Source organism: Scyliorhinus canicula, chromosome 6 (assembly GCF_902713615.1).
Source record: "Scyliorhinus canicula chromosome 6, sScyCan1.1, whole genome shotgun sequence".
Classification (NCBI taxonomy): Eukaryota; Metazoa; Chordata; class Chondrichthyes; order Carcharhiniformes; family Scyliorhinidae; genus Scyliorhinus; species Scyliorhinus canicula.
In genome coordinates, this window is record NC_052151.1 from 52,441,276 (window position 1) to 52,454,730 (window position 13,455).

General features: G+C 43.2%; 2 protein-coding genes across 7 annotated transcripts in view; both read right to left on the minus strand.

Moving 5' to 3' along the window:
* Nucleotides 1-1,038: 1,038 nt before the first annotated feature.
* On the minus strand, nt 1,039-2,746 carry LOC119967918. The gene is made up of 3 exons (XM_038801015.1): nt 2,131-2,746; nt 1,472-1,871; nt 1,039-1,152 (listed from the first exon to the last, which is right to left on the minus strand). Exons 1-3 carry the CDS (start codon nt 2,598-2,600, stop codon nt 1,039-1,041), a joined length of 984 nt encoding a protein of 327 aa, XP_038656943.1. The 5' UTR covers nt 2,601-2,746.
* Nucleotides 2,747-8,684: 5,938 nt separating this feature from the next.
* Nucleotides 8,685-13,455, minus strand: part of cep162 (centrosomal protein 162) — a 198,244-nt gene continuing 193,473 nt past the window's right edge. For 3 of the 6 annotated variants that reach the window (XM_038799286.1, XM_038799284.1, XM_038799285.1), the window contains 2 exons: nt 13,038-13,172; nt 9,915-10,133 (listed from right to left, as the gene is read on the minus strand). In XM_038799286.1, the coding sequence (XP_038655214.1) occupies nt 9,915-10,133; nt 13,038-13,172 (354 nt within the window). Of the gene's footprint in view, nt 10,134-10,578; nt 10,680-13,037; nt 13,173-13,455 lie in introns of all 6 variants that reach the window. The other 3 variants (XM_038799288.1, XM_038799283.1, XR_005460926.1) reach the window with 2 other exon arrangements.

The window sequence follows — 13,455 nt, forward strand, 5'->3', positions numbered from 1 at the left end:
TATATTAAAATCGAATAAAGCGCTTATTTCATGTTTCATCTGTGTTTATATATTCAAAATGTTTTCCTTTCTCATAATATTTCTCAGTATATTAGGCCTTATACTTGAGTCTTTGGGGCATACAATCAAGATTTGCCCCGGGCATCACCAGACCTCTGCACGCCACTGAGGGGCACTTTTATCTGGTTTCCTATATTCTGAGAAAGGTATTTGTCGTTGTACCGGTTCTTCCTCAAAATAGGGGGTACCATGTTGTACAAAATCTTCCACCGGTTCTATATATTCATCAAACATTGCAATTGGTACGTGGCTATCCCGTGGAGCATAACTTGCCCTATCCATAGGAGTAGGAGCAGTTATTCGTGGTCTTGGAAGATTCTGTATCCTTTCTTGTGGTCTTAATGCTGCTATTATTTGGCCTTGGGGCTGGTTTAGCTCACTGGGCTAAATCGCTAGCTTTTAAAGCAGACCAAGCAGGCCAGCAGCACGGTTCGATTCCCGTACCAGCCTCCCCGGACAGGCGCCGGAATGTGGCGACTAGGGGCTTTTCACAGTAATTCATTGAAGCCTACTCGTGACAATAAGCGATTTTCATTTCATTTCATTGTGTTTCTATGCGGTTCCTTACTCTACTCATGGCTCTTCCGAAACTATCATACCCTTTGCTCATTTGCAAAATTTTAGCTTTGGGGGTAACGTTTGGTAATCCCAGTAATTTTGTAGAATCTATTTGTTGGCTTCCTCCTAATATTTCTCCTATTTTAAGTCCCCTAGATATAACCTCTCTTTCCCATCCTTCCTGATCTCTATGGTGTACCATTTTTGCCTCTGGATTATACATATAATACGGTAAATCCTTATTTATTGGTCGATAAGTGGAAGGTTGTTGTTGTTTCCAGTAATCACTATAATCCCCTATTTCTAATGGTTTAGAATTTTTTCTATTCCCTATTCTTCTCCTTGGTTTTAATATTTCCTCATTCTCTGATGAGGATGATAATTCTTCCTGTCCCAGCGCAGGAGGCGCAATAATCCCAACTAGGCTTTGTTCCTCTTCACTTTCTTGTGTTTCAAAAAAATAATCGATAAAAGCTCCTTTTTTATGTGTGGCAAATTGCCTAGGCCAATTTTCTTCCTGAAACGGACTTGGATCTAGGTATTGAAAATTGTATCCCTTTGGGAAATTTTCAAAGGGTTCCGAATTCTCTTGGCTATCTGAAGCACTGGGACATATTTTTTCTATCTCTAACAGGGGTGCTGGCATTTGGTTGAATTGGAATTCAGATTGCTGTCTTGTTCCTGCTGTGTCTAAAAGGAATTGTGGCCATTGCTCTTGCCAAATTCTAATTATCTGACCTGCCCTAGCTGGAGGGGTTAATGCACATGTCTTTATTATTGCTCTCAGAGATTCCCTTGAGTTATTTTTGTATATTCCGTCTCCTAATAATGTCATATCAATATCTCTCCCTACACTATGTCTCAGGATCCCTTCCATGTTCGCTTGATTTACTTCTGTCTCCTCCATGATACCATACTGCTGTCCGGAATTGTTTAGTGATACCACATGTATAATCATTGTCCCATGGCTCAGAGTTGTGGCTCTAACTATCCCTTCTTTAAATTCTCCTCTTAGAACTACCTCCTCATCCATTTTTAGCTGTAACTCCGGATTGTATCTATGAGCCAATACCCCTGAAATTCCTGCCCCTAATTTCCCTTTTCTATTGGAAGGATTAACTTGTACGTCCTTTTGGGCATTTGTAAAGTCTCCTTCCACTAAGTGGATCTGCTTTCCTCCTACGTATAATTTTTTTAAGAGTCTCGTCTGTTCCCATTCATCTGCACTTTTACTTGGCACATTTGTTTGAAACCTGATGCACCATCGATTGCACGTGAGGCGAGTGATTTACCAAAGTCAGGCTTTAATTAACTAGAACACAGCCTGGCGATCGTCTACAGTGGAAAGGGACGATCGTCAGGCTTCTGAGCATTTATACCTCGTTGATAGAGGCGTGGTTAACTCAGCCTCTCGGCCAATCGGTCGAGAGGCACATGACCGACCAGGGCCAATGGTAAGCCGACGTTCTGGCCCAATGGCAGACGAGTATGCAGATCATATCATCACAAAACCCTACTGTTTTTACTGTGCTATCTGATTCTAGGACTGATTCCTCGTCATTTTCCATTTCTAATGTTTCATTTTTCTGCAGTTGTTTTATATATTTGTTTGCCACTTCAGAGTTACTTTTGTGTTCACTAGGGATCTGTATTATTTCTTTCATGTTTTCTTCGTCAATGATTTTAATCAGTTTGGAGCACACTTTGCCCACTTGAGCAGCTGCATGCTTCTGTCTGTGTCCGAACAAGATTAGTGATTCAGCTTGCTTTTCAAATGCAAACTTACAAAGTGCTTTAAGGATCCCTACTGGGTCTGTATATTGCAGGGTTTTGGGCACTCTTACAAAGAAGGAGATATCTCCGTCTGGATTCATCTCTCTTTTCCAGGATTTCTTTTGCTCTTTTAATTTCTTCCATTCCTGTTTCATTGCTACATCTCTCTTGACTGTATTCCAGGGCAAGAGAATTACCCTAATTGCCATTTTGTGGATTTTTTTTCTGTTCCTGGTTGTCCCTTTCAGGTGCACTCTGAAATTAAGGATAAGTACCCTTTCTGGGCCCTATCCAAGGCTGACTAAGGCACTATCTTCCTGTTTTAGTTAAGGGTCGATTGGTTATTGGTTTCTGAAGATTCTAAGCGTCCCTATTTTCCAGAAAATGTCCGCACAATCTGCCTTACTCTGAGGATGATTTATTCTTTGGCCTCTTTTACCAGTAACGGATGCAAGATTTTAGTGCTATCACCAAAATGTCTTGCAGACTTTTTCTCAGGGTCAGTATCTTCTAGTCTACTGATTTTCACACCCAACCTGAGCTTCAGTCCCCTCGATCCACAGAATATCCTTACAAAAGCCAATCACACATGACTTTCCAGACTAAACTCGGCAGGTAAAGTCTGACTCACACATAGACTAGAAACTTCTAATATTCTAGCCTTTGTGCCGGTTAGAAACTTCTAATATTCCAACCGTTTCTTGGGAACTAGAAACTTCTAATATTCTAGCCCCTACTCTGCTTAACTAGAAACTTCTAATATTCTAGCCTCGCTTTACCTAGAAACTTCTAATATTCTAGGCTCACTTTACCTAGAAACTTCTAATATTCTAGGCCTCCACGCTGGGCGCCATGAAGTTAAAACTCACCACTATTCTTAGAATTCCCCCTTTACCAAAAACGGTCGATATTCTAAATGGTGAACAGGGATTCTCACTCCCTGACTCCAATGCAGGCTTCTGTGGGTGCTATTCAGGTCAAACTATCTTTTCAAGTTATCCCCCGGTATAACCCATACCTTCACCGAAGAATTTTACCTACTTACCCCTTAATAGCATTGATGTCCTGGGTCCTGCGTTATTAAGGAGGTGAAGTAAGCTAATAACCACTTTTTCAGGTTAAGTTATTTTTATTATTATATTTTTTCTTTTAAAAGCTGCAAACACTTTCTTTACAGAAAGGAAAAAAGATCTTGCTTCTGGCTGCTGCTGGTTGGTTGTACAGACCTTCAGGCCCACCTTGTCAATCAATCTTCTTAAAATCTGGTCTTCTGGAGTTGTATTCGCTGGTGAACTCGGTTGCTGTGTCCTGTCTTTCCCATGCACCGAGCTGTGAGAGTTGGCTCTGGCTCTACCCTTTCTTCCGGTGGTTTATATTCTCTTTCGAAGAGTTATTAAGTTTTAACGACTTTATTGTAAATGGGCTTGTTTCACTTTGATAGTTTAAAAGTATCTTTGATGTAAACATCTTACTACAACTAATTATTCATTTTGGGCATATCGTCTCCTCTCAGATCTGATTAAAAAATGCTTTGGTTTCAATAGTTAACTTTTATTTCTGTGATTTCGAATCGTTTAATTTTCCAATTGTCCCCAGCTCATAACTTTTTCTTTGATTTTGACTTAAATGATGTTTCTCATAGACAGGTCGTCTCCAATTTTCTTTTAATTGACTTGATGTTCGTAGAATTTTACACTTTAAAATTGACACCAAATTCGACTGGGCATCTTCCATCCTTTCCAGCTGTTTACTAAGAGAGTTTATTTCAATTAAGGTGTGAAACTTTGCTTTTAGCTGTATGCTAAAATTTAACTTGGTTATGACTTGAAAGACTTGCCTGTTTTAAACATTCGTCACTTAATGCAATTGAAACTCTCATCCATGCTTTTTCAGATGCTTCCTGAGATAGTTACATTCCATGAAGATGTGAGCCATTGTTTTAGCTCACCACATGAAACCGGTGTGTTTGCTAAGCCTGTTTGTGAGCAAGAATCTGCATTTTACAACCCTGCTCTTTGGAGCTGCTATGAAACTTTTGTGGGATCTTTCCCTGTATCCTCTCAAACCAGATATTGCCAGACTTCCATGTTTCAAATGACACATTTTTCTGTATTTTCAAGAACACGTCATTGGCACAATCTGGTGAGCACCGTATTGCTGATGATGCACATCAGGTGGAGGCAGGAACCCCCTGTAGAGACAGCAGTCGGAGGGCTGCTGGATCCCAGCCTGATGTTGAGCCTGTGGTACAGAGGTACCCGGAGCTGATGGGAGAAAATAGGGACCAACTGGGAGGTTCACAGGGAGATGACAGCGTTACTCCAGCAGAACCATAGACACTTGAGGAGTCCCAGAGGCTAGGGGAACAGGGGATGGCGCCACTCATTGCTGGCACCACTAGTGCACCACCCGGAGTTGGGTATAGTACAGCACATCAAACTACCTTTTGCACAACCATTATGATGCCTGTCACTTTCTCCTGCAATGGGGAACAATCCTCAGACCCGTTGCACATCTCTCCAGGCATTCCCCCCTTTCTGTGGTGCTCACCCACCCTCTGGCCATCGACAGGCCCCTGGAGTGGTGTCCTATCCCCTGGGTATTCGGATGTTGTGTGTGGTGTCGCCTCCCGCAGTGTTCAGGATGTGATTGGGATGCCAAGCAATGACTCCCACATGCTACTTGCCCACCGCACCCCCCCACCCCCCACACCCACACCACAGGAATCCACTTGGTATCTGTGAACTGCTCACTTAACCACGATTGCCAATTCCCTATCAGCAATAGCCTCCAGCCTTCAGCCGCACAACCAGGGACCCCAGCAGTCAGTGGCGGTTATGGGTGGTCATTGGGGCATTGTTGTCTTTCTATATTTTGATGTGAACGACAAGCTGTTTCTTACATTGATCAAATGACCACACAACCAGTGTTAGCTCAAACACAGAGTTTATTACTAACACAAGACTTGTAGCTCCGTACTGAACTACACCAAATAACTAAGATGACCTTTACTTAACTTCAAGTGACTGGGGGCAGCACAGTGGGTTAGCCCTGCTGCCTCACGGCGCCGAGATCCCAGGTTCGATCCCGGCTCTGGATCACTGTTTGTGTGAAGTTTGCACATTCTCCCCGTGTTTGTGTGGGTTTCGCCCCCACAACCTAAAATGATGTGCATGCTAGGTGGAATGGCCACACTAAATTGCCCCTTAATTGTAAAAAATTAATTGGGTACTCTAAATTTTTAAAAAAACTTCCGAGTGACCGGCACTGTGCAAGGCCTTTATCCGGGTCCATGTGGTCGGTTTGGAAGTGGCTGGGTTCGTCTCAGCTGGGCTCGTCCTTCAGGAATGGTCGCGGGTCCTTGAACTTGGTTGTTCCGCTACAGTTGGTTGCGCACATGCCGGTCCCAAGAGACCGATCTCTAGTGCTCAGGGCTTTTTATCCTTCATCTCTTTCACGCCCTTTTGGGCGGTCCTTACTCCAGGTCCAATGGATTGATAGGGTTTTGATCACCCTCATCGATCTTAGCCAATTAGGGGGCAGATACCTCAATGGCTGGGCGGGTCCTAGCTATCATTGTCCCAGGCAGGTAGGCCTTTCCAAATAAGGTGGGTGGCGCTGGTTAGTCTGCTATTGTTGATGGTCCTTAATGCGAATGCTATTGTCTTGGAGAAAATGGTAATTAATTCTTAATGGATGCAAGTTTCAGTCAAGTCTGGTTTCTTTGCACAATACACAGAGGCTGTGTACCTGTCTGTGTCCCAAATGGACCACAATTCCCATGGTCCTTTGCAGGTAGCCAATTTACATGGCTACAGCAGATAAGGGTTGCCCCCGGAGTGAGTACACACGATCCAGGGGTTGGCATGGTGATGCCGTGAGCGATTGCATCCTGCGCGCCTCCCCCCCCCCAACGGCGGTTCCCCCACTGCCACCGAGCACAGGGGTAGCAAGCCCAGCACCCCCCAGGTTCTTTGCCTGTGAGCAAAGATGGCTACTCACCTCCTCTTCTCCCCATAGAAACCCTTTAGTCAGGTTCACGTTTTTAAAAAGGAGTATAAATCGGCACCAGCTGAATGGCGGGAGGCCATTGTGGTGGCTCTCGTTAATTGTATGGAAATGGGGCCTAAGTGGTGATAATTGGTTTCTTACCACGCTACGTCGCGATCCCGATTTTGCCTACGGGGGTGGGCCAGTTGCATCGCAGACTGATGCCGGGCGCAGATCTCATTTTTGACCTCTCCCACTATCCACCGGCCTCGTTACGCTTGAGCGAGAGTGGAATGAGGCCGGAGAATCGGTCTCACGGAGCCTGCAAAGGACATAGAAAGGTGAAGCGAGTGGGCAAATATTTTCCAGCTGGGAGTAAAATTGGGAATATTTAAACTTGCTCACTTCGGCAGGTTAAATAGAAAAGTAGCATATTTATTAAATTCAGAGAATTCACAGAACTCTTGAGGTACAGAGGTATCTGGGTATCATAGAGTGCAGAAGGAGGTCATTCGGCCCATCGAGTCTGCACCGACCCACTTAAGCCCTCACTTTCACCCTATCCCCGTAACCCAATAACCCCTCCTAACCTTTCATTATCCTTGTACATGAATCACAAAACATTACTGTGAAGGTATTGGGAATGCAAATGGAATGTTATTGTTTATTGTAAGGGGTATGGAATATAAAATCAGTGATGTTTGGCTACTGTAATATAGATTACTGTGTACGGTTTTGGGCTCCTTATTTAAGAATGGATATAAATGCTCCCCAGAAGCATTTACTCAATTGACACCTGGAATGAGGTATGGGTGGGGGTGTCATCTTATGAAAGAATGGTTCGGGAGGCTGGGCCTGTATCCATTAAAGTTTAGACGATTGAGAGGTGATCTTATTGAAACATATAAGATCCTGAGGGAACTCAATATGGTGGTGGCTGAAAGGATATTTCCCCTTGTTGAAGAGACTAGAACTAGGGGACACATTTGGGGTGTCCCATTTCATATAGAGATGAGAAGAAACTATTGCTCTCAGGTTGTGAATCTTTGGAACATTCTTCCCCAGGACGATTATAATAATAATAATCTTTTATTGTCACAAGTAGGCTTACATTAAAACTGCAATTAAGTTATTGTGAAAAGACCCTAGTCGCCACATTCTGCCGCCTGTTCTGGTATACAGGGAGAATTCAGAATATCCAATATACCTAACAGCGCATCTTTCAGGACTTGCGAGAGGAAAACAGGGCACCCGGAGGAGGCCCACGCAGAGACGGGGAGAACGTGCAGACTCCACACAGACATTGACCCAAGCCAGGAATCGAACCTGGGACCCTGGAGCTGAAGGGACAGTGCTGCCGCCCAGAGTGCAGTAGGGTAAATTAATATTTTTATTTTTTATATATAAATTTAGTGTATCCGATTAATTTTTTCCAATTAAGGAACAATTTAGCATGGCCAATCCACCTATCCTGCACATCTTTGGGTTGTGGGGGGGTGAAACCCACGCAAACACAGGGCGAATGTGCAAACTCCACACGGACAGTGACCCAGAGTCGAACCTGCGACCTCAGCACCGTGAGGCTGCAGGGCTAACCCACTGCGCAACTGTGCTGCCTGTCAATGAATATTTTTAAGGCAGAGGTGGTAGGTTCTTTATTAACAAGGGAGTCAGAGGTTATCAAGCGAGATGGAATGTGCAGTCGAGGCCATATTCAGATAATCCACCATTTTATGGGATGACGGAGGAGACTCAAGGGGCCAAATGGCCTGCTCCCACTCCTAATTCCACTGTAGAAACAATTCACTACCTGCTGGACTGAGACTGGACAGTTTCAGTGCTCACTTTAAATGTACTTCCAAGTTTGAGTGTCATGTCAGGGCCTCAAATCACAATTTACTGGATCAACATTAATTAGCAGTTTAAATGGATCTGGTGGGAACAATAAAGATTCAGTTCAATGGGGAGCCTCATGGTAAGAGCAAACTTTTATGAATCTTAGTTTATGTCACTAATGTGTGGCATATCAACCATTTCTGGCTCCATTATTTCAAAGCACTCTACTGGGTTATGTTATGAACTTATTTTACATAACAAACACACAAAATTAGGAGCAGGAGTAGGCCCCTTGTGCCTGCTCTGCCATTCAATAAGATTATGCGGATCTGATTGTAACCTCAACCCCACAATCTTACCTACCCCGATAAGCTTTCACCCCCTTGTTAATGAAGAGATCAAGTTGCACATTGTAGACTGGATTTTACCATGAACATTTCATCAAAAATAATATTGAAACACAGTCATAAATCTTTGTAAAATTTACTTCCTTGAATATCTATATATACAATGCACATGTATAAATTTATCTATGATTTTAAACATGCCACAGAAACTGTTTTAAGTACCAATACTGCTTTAACTGAGACAAAAAAGGCAGAATTCAAAACCGAACCACAGTATTTGTTCACCAAGTAATATAATTTACTACAATTCCGCCATGCCAAAATGCATATGTTGAAAAAAATTATCTCTAAACTGCTGTGCATTCCCTAAAGAAAATTTAAATTCCATTGCATTAATCTTTTTAAGATAGTGCACAAACAACTCCGGTTAAAGAACATACCAAATAATGGTTAAAGTCCTCATATCAAAATAATTATATGTACAATAGTAATAGTAAACAGAGATTAACAGTTTATAACAGTTTATACGCTCATTGTAAATCATGTTGGCTCATTTTTACTTTTCCCTTCAGTCTGGACATAATCCCATTTATGAATAATTATTTTGAAGATGTCCTTCCCTCTTGGAGTTCAGGTACAAATTCTCTGATACTTTTGCAGGCAAAATAACCCATTTAAAACAAATTTACTATATAGCAAAACATATTTTTGAACAAACATGTAGTGTTGTATATTTGCTTTCTCTAGTATAACTTCTATTGCTTTTGGGTAACTATTGTGAAGAGAACAAATTTGCAGTGGTACGAGAAATGGGAGGAGGGTGCTGGGAAAAAGTTGGGTGTTTACTGGAAAAAGGCAAGGGGACTTGGAAAAGGTGTGGGGTATTGGGAAAAGTCAAGGGGACTGGGAGATGGTGGGGGACCTATTGGGGAAGAAAAGCTGGGTTGCTTCTGCAGGGAGCTGGCACAGACACATGGCCTATAACCATGCTATGATTCTATTTCATGTGGTGTGCAAGAAGAGGTAAATAAAATGATATTACATCGATGAGATATTTATTATGCATTAATAAACCAGGATATGCTGAGGGTTCTGTCTGAATAAGAACAACTAAATGTGATCCAATGATAGTCTTATTGTCGGTTTAGTCATCGGCGATTTTTGAACTAAGGTGAAAACAAATCAGAGAAAAACTGGTAAGCACATTTGTTTCAAACAATTTATCACCGTTGCACAAACAACAAACCTTTCATGAACAAGCAGCAGTACACACAGCTTCAAAGCCTGCACATAGGAATACAAATTCTAGGTAGAGAATCCATAACAAAATAAGTGGATTATTTTATAGTATTACAATTGCCTAGTAAATGATGAGATATTTTGTCTTGAGGAACTAGGAGCTGGAATAACAACCCCTTGTCTCTGCAGTTCACGGAGGACATCCAGTATTGAGTCCAGTTCTGTTCTGAAATTTTCCAGTTCATGATTTTTAAACTGTGCTAGCTTCTTCCATTTTTCGACCTCTTGAATTTGTTCCGCATCAGCACTGTGTCGAGCTTGTTGAATTAACTATGAGTAAATTAAACAGAAAAATTAACTGAACAATCACTTAACAATCGCTCCCTTAATGAAAACATGACTTAAACCAATGCTACATGGCAAAAAACAGCATGAATCAAGGGACAAATATGAGAGGTTACAAAGAATATCAACTAAACGCCCAATTTTCTATTATTGGCTTAGTGCACAAAGGATTGTCCAATTTGGATATCTGCATTTTTCTTGAAATTAAACAGTGTGGGCGGGATTCTCCAGTCTTGTCTGTTGCGGGCGAGACGAAAATGTGACGTTCCAGCTAAAACTCCATTCACTTTCAGCAGCACCAGAAAATCCCAGCCGTGAATGAGGTTGGAAAAGTTTGGCTTATATTGCATTACATAGCAGACATAATATGCGGAACTCTGTAAACAAGTGTGGGCTTAGAAACAGGTATGCTCCCCTGCAATTAACTTACCATTCGCAACCCTCAGCAAGAGACTCCTCGGATTTGCTTGATCACCTTTCATGAGATGGAGAGGCATTTTTGACAGAGGATTCTTGAATTTACTATGTTGCCTTTTGAAGGAGATACAGAGGTGGGAGGAAAAGAGAGGGGAGTGATACATGTGGATGAGTCATGCAAAAAAAAGATAAGTTGTGTGGGGCTGATAACCTATTCTTGCCCCAAGTACATGACAGCAGCTTGATTTGCAAATTTTTGCATTTGCTTTACACTTTTTTTTTGTCACGGGGTGTGGGTGCTGCTGGGAAGATCAACATTTACTGGCCATCGGGAATTACCGTTTAAAACGTGGTGGTGAGCCACCTTCCTGAACTCCACGTGGTGGAGGCACATGCAGCGTTGTTAGGAAGGGAGTTTCAGGGTTTTGTACCAACAACAGTGAAGGCAAGGGGATATATTTCCGAGTCAGGATGGTGCGACTTGCAGGTGGGAATATTCCCATGTTTCTGTTGCCCTTGTCCTTCTAGATGGCAAAGGTCATGGGTTTGGAAGTTCTGTCTAAGGAATAAAGAATGATACTCCTGCCAGCAAAACTAAGCATCACTACAGCCAGCTTGTTGAACAATTCAAAGCCTCACCAGCAGACCCATCATCATGTTCAGCTAATGGGATTCATCAAAGACTCAAGCCAGCTGGTCAAAAGTGATTTTCCTAAATCAATAATGGTCCAAAACAGGTCATACTGCACGTGTTCACTTCCACTGATCTATGTTGCAGCCTATGGAGCACCAATCTTGCTAGAATGGATGACTAAATATTGGTATATTTACCCTGCCTTTCACATCCTCGGCCTATCAAATCTGCTGAGGGGTTGTGGTTGATATCAGGGAAATATTTTTGTTGCCTCTCTGAGGCCTGCAATCACAATGGGTATATGAGAGAGCTCCAATCTTTCTGCCAGAGAAGGCAGAAATGGCTGAGGGGTGGGGACAGTGGGGGAAACAGCAGTGAAGGAGGCGATTTATCTCAACAATAACCTGCCGATTTCTATCTCCTCCAGAATAACTCTCTCCGTTATAAGGGATATTTTAAAGATAGAAAGGTTTGCAAAACATGCTTTACCACATTAACCAAAAACTATGAACTACTGAAAGATATGACTATTTTATTTAGAAAGATTACAGACAGAGTTTTACCACAATCCTCGGATGAAGGATTTCAGTTAGGAGGAGAGATTGGGAAAGTTATGACTGCTCTCAAAGCAGAGAGGTTTAAGATGTGAATGAGTAGATAGAGAAAAACTGTGGGCGCGATTCTCCGGCCGCATTGTGCTCAAGCGAGAGAACAATGCGGCTGCAGAATCCTGGGAGAACTCTCACGTGAGTCTCCCGACAGCCTCTGCACCTCACGAGATTCACCGGAGTCCTGCAGGACGTCGGATTCAGAACTCCGCCCTAAGTGGGTGTGACTAAATACAGCTCCTGGAAGTAGGTCATAAATCTACCTGCCCGGGATCCACCAGCCTCCCTCGATCCTCCGCCCTCCCCAAGGAGGCTACAACCGGGCGCCGATCAGTGCTGGTCCACACAAATGTCAAGTGGACCAGGCGGAAGGGCAACCAGGGGGTCTCCCAGGCCATTGGAGACCCCTGGGTGGTCAAGGTGGCCCCCTGGTCCTCCAAATGGAACGTCGGCACCTTAGCACTGCTCAACTGGCACCTTGGCACTGCCACTCTGGCACTTCCAAAGTTCCCAGGTGGCACTGCCAAGCCAGCAGGAGCACTGCCTGGGTGCCAGGGTGGCGGTGCAAGAGTGCCCAGCTTCCAGCGTGGCACTACCAAGGGTCAGGGCCCAGAATGGTCCATGCCCATGAAATGAGGGTGGAGGGGAGGTTTCAAGGGTGGGGAGTGCAGAACAGTGTGAAAATTACTCCTGTCATGATGGACTCCTTCCTCACACATTGCATGACTTACAGCAACACAAAATTCTCCAACTGAAATTTAGGCTTCAGAGTAATGGGTAAAATTATTTGCATTAGTCACACACTAATTATCTGTTTAATCTGATTAGGTCAAGTCATAAAGTTTGATAGCACATAAAGAGGCCCTTCGGCCCATCATGTCTGTACTGGCCATCAAGCACCTTTCTATTTTAATCACATTTTCCAGCACTTGGTCCATAGCCTTGTATGCAATCCCGTTTCAAGTGCTCAGCTGTTACTTGAAACAATTTTTTGTCTTATATGTGAATGACGGGTGAATTATCCCCAAAAAAAGGGTTGTAAAACTTTGAAATTCTTCACCCAGGGAGCACTGAGGGTTAGGTCATGGATTCAATGTGGAGTTGGACAGACTTTTGATCCACAATGGAGTGTATAAGGGCGCAGACAGGAAAGTGAAATGAGGTCAAAAGTAGATCAGCCACGATTGACAGAATGGTGGAGCAAGGTTCAAAGTCAAGGCTATATAGTACCTGTTGGAATTCCTGCTCTCTCTGAGCATACTTGAGTTCCATCTTCTGAATTTTCCTTTCCAGAGCCAAAAAGTGCCTCATCTCTGGACTGTGACTCTCTTTGGCTTCTCTAAGTTCTTCCAGAAGTTTGGTTACCTGGGAATTGAAATTTAATTAAATATAGATTATAATTCATTTTTACAAAGTGTAAACTTGTATTATAAAAAGCCCAAAAGGGGGGGGGGGGGCTGCCGGTTGCGGCTATGCGGAGCTAAGTCACACGTGTGGCAGCTCCCGCTAGAAACAGACTTTTGGGCTCTTTTAGGGCCCTCAACGGTACTTTTTCGACGATTCCCAGTGTGGGAAGGGGACAGCAATATTCCCCCGACACTGTATGGATTGGACCAGGAGTGGAGCGGTGAAAAAAAGTGGAACTGGA

Coding starts and splice junctions, on each gene's coding strand:
- LOC119967918 (XM_038801015.1), bottom strand. CDS start 2,600: ATGGCAATTAGGGTAATTCTCTTGCCCTGGAATACAGTCAAGAGAGAT. Junction 1,872..2,130: donor AGCACAGTAAAAACAGTAGG/GTTTTGTGATGA, acceptor ATGGTGCATCAG/GTTTCAAACAAATGTGCCAA. Junction 1,153..1,471: donor AAGGGATCCTGAGACATAGT/GTAGGGAGAGAT, acceptor TTCAATACCTAG/ATCCAAGTCCGTTTCAGGAA.